The 7,500-nt window shown below is 40.1% G+C and overlaps 1 protein-coding gene across 1 annotated transcript in view; it reads left to right on the top strand.

Moving 5' to 3' along the window:
* hiw (MYC binding protein highwire) overlaps positions 1-7,500 on the top strand; it is a 169,007-nt gene that overhangs the window by 141,273 nt on the left and 20,234 nt on the right. Inside the window, exons 40-46 of the mRNA XM_070132513.1 lie at positions 1,068-1,321; positions 1,562-1,809; positions 2,035-3,411; positions 5,208-5,382; positions 5,595-5,798; positions 5,954-6,183; positions 7,455-7,500. The exon at positions 7,455-7,500 is cut by the window's right edge and continues 119 nt beyond it. Coding sequence (XP_069988614.1) covers positions 1,068-1,321; positions 1,562-1,809; positions 2,035-3,411; positions 5,208-5,382; positions 5,595-5,798; positions 5,954-6,183; positions 7,455-7,500 — 2,534 coding nt within the window. The remainder of the gene's footprint in view (positions 1-1,067; positions 1,322-1,561; positions 1,810-2,034; positions 3,412-5,207; positions 5,383-5,594; positions 5,799-5,953; positions 6,184-7,454) is intronic.

Raw genomic sequence — 7,500 nt, 5'->3', positions numbered from 1 at the left:
CCCAGCTAGAGAGGGAAAGATAATGCCAAAATAAAGACTAGTATAATTACTAGGAAGCTTATTACTTGATTATCTAAATGACAATTATTATTTCATGTTAGCTATAATTGTATCGTAGAAGTCTATAATATCTATTACAACTAACAATGTTGCCTCAATAAGATTTTAAAGATTATCCATACAAAAATTCATTTGACCAAGAAATGCAAATACACACCCACTCGACACGTTGAAGAGACGGAGCTAATTTCAGTCATTTGTTATGCCTTGGCAGACAAATTGAAAGACGGAGAACAATTATGGAATACCATTCACAAAGATCATGATAACAGAAAGTAAAGAAATAGCAAATGTGAATGAAATCAACAAGGAACTTTACTTTGCAGAGGTACAGTTGTTTGGCTGCCAAGAGTCACATGATTGACAATTTATAATATTTTACTCAGTTTCAGTTTGCTTCCTCCTAACTTTACTTTTTAACAGGCCATAATTACGTCTTGTACATTTTTTATTATACTAATAGTGGTATATGCTATTTCAGAGAATAATGTTGGATTTTCTATTTCTGTTGAAATTTGAAGTATTGGGGTAGCTAACACAGTTGTATGATACATGGTAATTGATAAAATGGATAGATTGATTTTTCTAAGTTTAGTGTCTTCTGTGTCTTTTGAGATATTAATTTAAATTTTTATATGGAACATCTGAATAATGATGAATAGTAATATGGCTTTTTAAAATTTTGTTAATTATCTCAAAATATGCACAGGAAGAAGTTTCAGAAGTTACTTAGGTAGAATTCTAATTTCATTTTTGAAATTTCTTTATTTGTTGTTCTTGTTACTCCTTTGGATCAGAAGATGACAAGTATATATGCAAAGGAGAGGAGGATTGGGAAAATTGCAGAGGAGAATTGGGAAAATAGGGTTTTTCTTTTCTTTCTGCAAGTTACTAACCATTATTTCAATAAAAACTCCAGAAGGAAAGGCAAATCACTTTATAACATTTTCTTTTAACAGTGACCTTCCACTCCAACATGAAAACATGACAAGTACCTTCTTTTCCAGCATACCAAGAGATGTCCCACCTGAACTGCAAGGTGTGTCAGTAAAAGACCTTGTGAAGGCTATAGGAGAGTCAAGAGCCAATGGCAATGGTGCAACACCCCCTAGGACACCCCCTGCCACACCCAAGCGCTTGTCTCGTTCGTCTAGTCCAAGGGCAGTTGGGGTGGGACCCTCTGGGCCCTCAGTTGTGGCAACAGGTTCTGGCACATCTCCACGGCAGATATCAAGATCTTCCAGTCCTGTACCTATTCCTGGTGTGTTCTGCTCTTGTAAACCTTCTCTCTCTTCTCTTCCTTCTGCCTTTTCTATTTCTTTCCAGTGTTTTCTATCATGTATCACACCCTCCACCTCTTTCTTTTCTTTTCTTTTTTTTTTTAGTATCAGTAGTGTATTACTACTTCATAACTGAGAATATAATGTGTAATGCCTCTTTTAATATAATTTATTTATGATTTGAGTCAAAATGTTGATAATTAACTTATGTTTTTGATAAGGTCGTGGAAGAGAGAGTGCAAGTAGTTCCCCCTTGCACAGTTCTCCACGTGCAACAGCTGTGTCACCCCTTGTGTCGGGAACAGGTGCTGCTGGGGACAGGGCAGCAGGCAGTCCTCCGTCTGCTATTCGAAGCGCAAACGATTCCCTGAGCGACACCAGTGCATTTGTGTCAAGCTTAACACAGGACATGTCTCATTCCCCAAGCATTTCTTCCTTGCCCACTTCAACACCTAGTACACCAAGGAGGGTTAGTGTGTTGCTTAGATTTTTTTGACTGGATTTTTTATTATTGAGGAGTTTGGTAACTTAACCTGATGCCACTGGGGATTGAATACTTAAGGGTGTAAGGTATAAGCATTTTCATGAAAAAATTTTTTTTTTTTTTTTTTTTTTTTTTGCACTAATTATGGTGAAAAGAAAATCCCTTACAGAATCATAGTCAAATACTAATTTTCTTGCATTTGTGTCACAGGAACCCTTGAGCACAAGTCCTAAAACAGTCACCCAGACAGCAACTCAGACAAGCCCAGAAGGTGTGAAGTTCAATATAGGGTCAACTGGATCTCGGGATGAAAATTTGCGTCTCTCCCCAAAAATGACACGCAAGGATCGATCAGGCAAACCACACCGGGGAAAGAGGGACCGTGCTGTTTCACCAGCAGCTGTGCAGAGGGAAAAACCTGGGCCAAGCCGAGACAAGATCAAGGAAGCAATGAGCCCATCTGTAGCAGAGTGCCTGAGAGCTATATTTGCTGGGTTCTTATGGCATGAGGGAATTGTTCACGATGCAATGGCCTGTGCATCCTACATCAAATTCCATCCAGATCTGACAAAGCAAGGAACATTCCACTGGAAACCACGTGCAAACACTGGCACGAAAACTGAAAAACTTACAAAAGAACAGAAAGCACGACAGCGACACTCAGTTGAAGTGAGTACCTACAGTTACCTGAACAACGTCACTCTCCAGAATACAGAAGATCTGTTGAAGCCTGGGGCAAATGCCAACATCAATGAAGTGCCACGAATCACAGATAACAATGAGGAAGATGCTGCCAACAGAGCAGGGACAAGCTACACTCAGGGACCTCAGGGACAAAAACTACCAACAGTGATGGAAGGGGGCTCAGGGCCTGACCCCCCTGACCTCCCCCCAGTACTCCGTCATGTTGTTCTGCTTTGGGAAGAACTAACATCAAGTTGTTTGAAGGCCATTGCTCAACAGATTATTCTTCCTTCACCAACACTTCCAGTTAGACTTAATAAAACTGATAAAACAAAGGAGAAGAGTGACAGAGAAAAGAAGAAGCACAAGAAAAAGTCAGCCTCAGCAGGCATTCCCATGTTTGGGGTTGACTCAATTGTAGGTGAGGAGGAGGATGGTGTATGTGAGCTATGTGGTAGTAATATCCCTCCTGATGGTGCTGAACAGCACTTCCGGACTATTCATCCAGGTTGTGGTGGCTCATCCAAAGGCTGTGGTTATGTGGGAACACGCTGGAAGTTCTTCCCCTCCAAGGACCGTGTTACCCAGCCTTGTGGTGTAGTAGTGCGTGGATGCTTCCACATGTGTTGGAGTTGCCGCAACAGGCACAAAGGCCAGTATAGTCAGTTCTCGGGAAGTAAAGGTACAAATGGGAAGATGAAGAGGAAGTCTAATAGTAAGTTACTGTCTCCTCTTCCCCAACTGGACACTCATGTGATAATGAGAAACAATGCAATGTTCCTGCTGGACCTGGCCAGTGCTGCAACACCTGCCCTCCCTACTAGAAGTCATGTGCCAAGGAGATCTCCATGCACCATGCCCTGTGTCTCTGAGTTAAGCCCGGACAACAGCCCCTTCCCCAAGGTGAGTCAGTGGCATTAACCTACTATAATTAACTGATTGATCAAGGCCAATTTAAGTCTTTGATGTTTGTAGATTTAGAATATATCCACTCAAAATTGCTTCTTAAGCCTAGGAGCAAAGTTGATAAAACTTACCACTACCAGAAAAAATGGATAGATAAAGACAGAACTGTAAAATGTATCTATATATATATTTAGAAAAATGGTAAATCTTGAAATGAATATCTGAAACAGTATTGTTGAAGAGTTATTGGGTAGGGGGTTACAAGGGGATAGGTTTGCTTTTGGGGTGAGGGAGAGTTGAACTTTCTATACCCTATCATGATGGGGAAAGAATTTTCTGTGACATGATTATTATACAACAGTCTAGCCTTTCTGGCAAGGCATGCGCTTTGTACAGCTGGCCCACCTGCTTGCTAACTAGAGCGAGTCATGACATGTATACACATTTTACATCATGATGGCTATAGGTGTGCCCATCAATAAGGGGATACTCACTATGTTCATTTCCATGAAAAAAGAGGTGGGAAAAATGCCAGGAGGTACTCATCTGAGTGGTTCAAGAAATCAATGAGGCACAAAGAGTATGGAGAATGGTAGTGTTTGTGAGATGTACATCCCATATGTTTCAAGAATTCTTACTTAACCCCTTTGTGATGACACATGACATATAGACACCTAATAACTTGCTCTAGTGAGTGTACACAGCTCATGCCCAGGCATAAAGGCTATCTTGTTGCATAGTTATCACATCATAGAAATTTCTGGCCCTGATAGGATTAATACTTAACCCGTTGCCGCCGGGTGGCACATACGTACATGCCATGGCTGTTTTAGACCGAACGCCGGGGGCATCATGTCATGCCCATTCCCGCGCCACTGGCTCGTCGGACGGAGGTTGTTTTTCTCCAATGGTTGCGGCGTCATTTATGTGGTAAAGATTTTAGGCAATGGCACCTGTAATGAAGGTAAACCTTCAAAATTTTAATATGTTTATAAATTTTAGCAAAATAAAAGCTTTTAGGTGCTATATGTCGCTCGCAAACCAACGATCGAGCCAGGCGCAAACAGGGGAAACTGCCGGTGCGCGCCAACAAGCCCGTGCATGCGTAAACTTGCCAAAATTTTTACCCATCGGCGATGGGTTAAAACATTCATTCACTGTCAAAAGAAATGTCATGAAGTGCTTGTATGATTAGCTCAGAGAGATAGAACAAGGGAATGATTATTTAGTGCTTATAGAAACTAGCCAGAAAGTGTTAGAATTTCTATTTGTAAATGATTTTCAGATTACATAAGCATTGCAAATGGAAAGCATGATTGTTCATGTCAATTTAGTTTTCCTCTTAGCTCCGAAAAGAACAGGCCCATTATGGTTATTGTTCCCAGTGACTTGCTAATGTGATTATTAATTGTATCTGAATTTATACAAAGTTTACATACAGTCCATGTAAAGATATTTCTGATAAGATGTAGGTTATTGAAAGCAGGAGAAAAACAATTTTAAGTTTTTTTTATTTTCAGCTTTCCCAAGGTTAGCAATATATTGTGTATAAGGTTATAAGATGTAAGATAAGCTTATACTATGTTATATTAACTATAAGCTGATGTAATTCTTAGCATGTTTCAGATAGGGAAGGCTACAGTGTGATGTTTGATAGCTTAGGTTTATTGAATCCATTTTTGACTTCAACATAATATGGGCAAGTTAAGTATCTTACGTAAGTAATTTACTTGTAAAGGAGATATACTTTTGACTAGAGAAAAAAGTAACAGGTGGACTTATGTGTTTTTTAGGTTGCATTCCAGTGCTTGCATACTTTGAACTGCCAGCAGCAGCACCTGAACCAGCTGCGTGAGGACCTCCTCTTGCACCACACGCTCCATTCCTCTGATAATGCAGACTATCGCAGCAGCTCTGCCGAATCTCGGGAAAATAACCACAGGGAGCATTCACCCTTCTCTCCACCAGGTAACACTCAAGCTTGCCCCCCCTTCTCCCCCGCTCTAGGTTTTTCAACGTTTCGTTGTTAAAAGGAGTTTTATTATGATTTTGTCATTATTTATTCCTTATTGGCATTTATAGTTTTTTTTTTTTTTTCTTCTTCTTCTTTTGGCTTCCAAGCATTGTCACTTTTAATCCTAGCTGTTTTAATGGACAACATTTCATTTCTTTCAAATAAGGGACCTCACACCAAGAATCTCCCGCATCTGATACAGAGATCCCTCGTGGCCGTCCATTCCACCGCTCCATATCTGTGACAGTTGGAACCCTAGGACAAGATTGGAGCTCAGCTGCTGCCTCAGCCTCTGCCTCGCAGCATGAGCATGACCAAAAGGCCACAGTCGTTCTCAGGAAAAGGAACAACAGCAGTGGAGAAAACACAGGTACAGTGGTCGATTTAAGGAAAGTTTGGCTTTTTAGGGTGGAAGAAATGGAGAAAGATTTTTTTCAAATGGTTGATTATAGAGGAAAGTATTTTAAAAGTGGAATAGTTGTGTTCAACTGTCTGAGAAAAGATTTGAATAAGTCATTTTCACAGTAGATGGTGGTGGCAGTTCCCTCTTGGTGCACCCATCGGCTGCACTGGAGCGGCTAGCAACCTGCATAGAACGCGGAGGAGGACCTGCAGGAGACCCAGGAGGAAGAGCAAGGCAGGTCCTCATCCGACCTATTATGGCATTCATCTTTCAGAACCATGACCTGGAAACTCTGGCTTATGCTATGAGGCATGCCACTCGAAAGGCAGCTGCCAGGGTCTATGCCATGCAGGTGAGCAGCTGTTTGTTTTCTGTAGAATTGAAAGACTAGTAAAGGGTTTATGTGGTTTACTTTTTTCTGTTTACAATTACTGAAGTCTCCATTAATCACCTTTTGTACTCTGTTTAAACAGCAACTTTTATACATTTCACTGAATATTAACCATTAGGCTGCTTAATTCTTATGTACTGGGATATTATGCTATACATACTATGTCTATTTTCATTTTAGTTATTAAGTGTCCATACACATAGATGGCTCCAGAAGGTGTAAATAACTATTCCTACCTATCTCTCACATATTTACCATTTTTTGTAATTTTCAGAAAGATTCTTTTTATTTTTCACAGCTATTAATATTTTCATAACATCATAATCAGAATGTGTTTAATATTGATAACAATATCAATATCAGCCCCTTGGATCCGGTTGTTTCACGGCAATCACATGGACCAAAATATGGGCATCAGGCTTACATGAGCAGCTGATCTGGCGGTTACACAGAATCTAGGCTGGGCATGCACAAACATTCATATTTGGTGACAAGATGTAGTGCTTCACATTTTCGAAGTTACTTTTTCTTTTTATGCATAAGCATTTTTAGCTTTTGTGCCAGTTTTTAGGGTCCATATTTGTCATTTAATTTGCTTTATCTAGATAGTGAGAGATTTTTTTCCTTGCACAGACTTCCATTTCATCCCTCTATTTTTTTCTTCTTTTTTTTTCTGTGTGTCTGTCTGTCTGTCTCTATTACAACCTGCACCTCCTTTCATGGCAGCCATGAATTGGCCTCCTCCCTGGAGCCAGCACTCTTCCTTGGACACTATATTCCACACTTGTTTATCAATGAAAATAATACAAAAAAAAACTTTCTAAACACCAAATGAGGCTAATCACCCTCCAAGAAGTTTGTGCACTCATGGAGTCTTTTCAGTCACCCCGGCCTTCAGCCAAAACACTTATGATGGTAAGTTTCCGTCACCCAGCCCGCAGCCCAATTTTCCCATGATGGCATGTTCACGTCACCCTCCCTTTAAGTCATTTTTTTTTCATGTCTTGATGGTCATGTCATCCAGATTGAAGGGGTTAATAGCATTTGTAAAAAAATAATAATGATAATTAAATAAACAAATAATATTTCAGGAAAGGAAAAATCAGGTGATGTCATGTCAGGCCTATCTATTCGCAGTGAAATTCACCAAAAAAAAAAGATATGGTAGACAGCACATGTGCTTGCATACAAAGATTTAGGATATTAGTTAATGCTGTCTTTTTGACTTTCAGGCTCTAAACTGGCTTCTGAGAAGTGTGACACAGCCAACCTGTCTTC

The sequence above is a fragment of the Penaeus vannamei genome, chromosome 17, assembly GCF_042767895.1.
Source record: "Penaeus vannamei isolate JL-2024 chromosome 17, ASM4276789v1, whole genome shotgun sequence".
Classification (NCBI taxonomy): domain Eukaryota; kingdom Metazoa; phylum Arthropoda; class Malacostraca; order Decapoda; family Penaeidae; genus Penaeus; species Penaeus vannamei.
The sequence above is the reverse complement of the archived record's forward strand: the minus strand, read 5'-3'. Positions and strand labels throughout refer to the sequence as shown.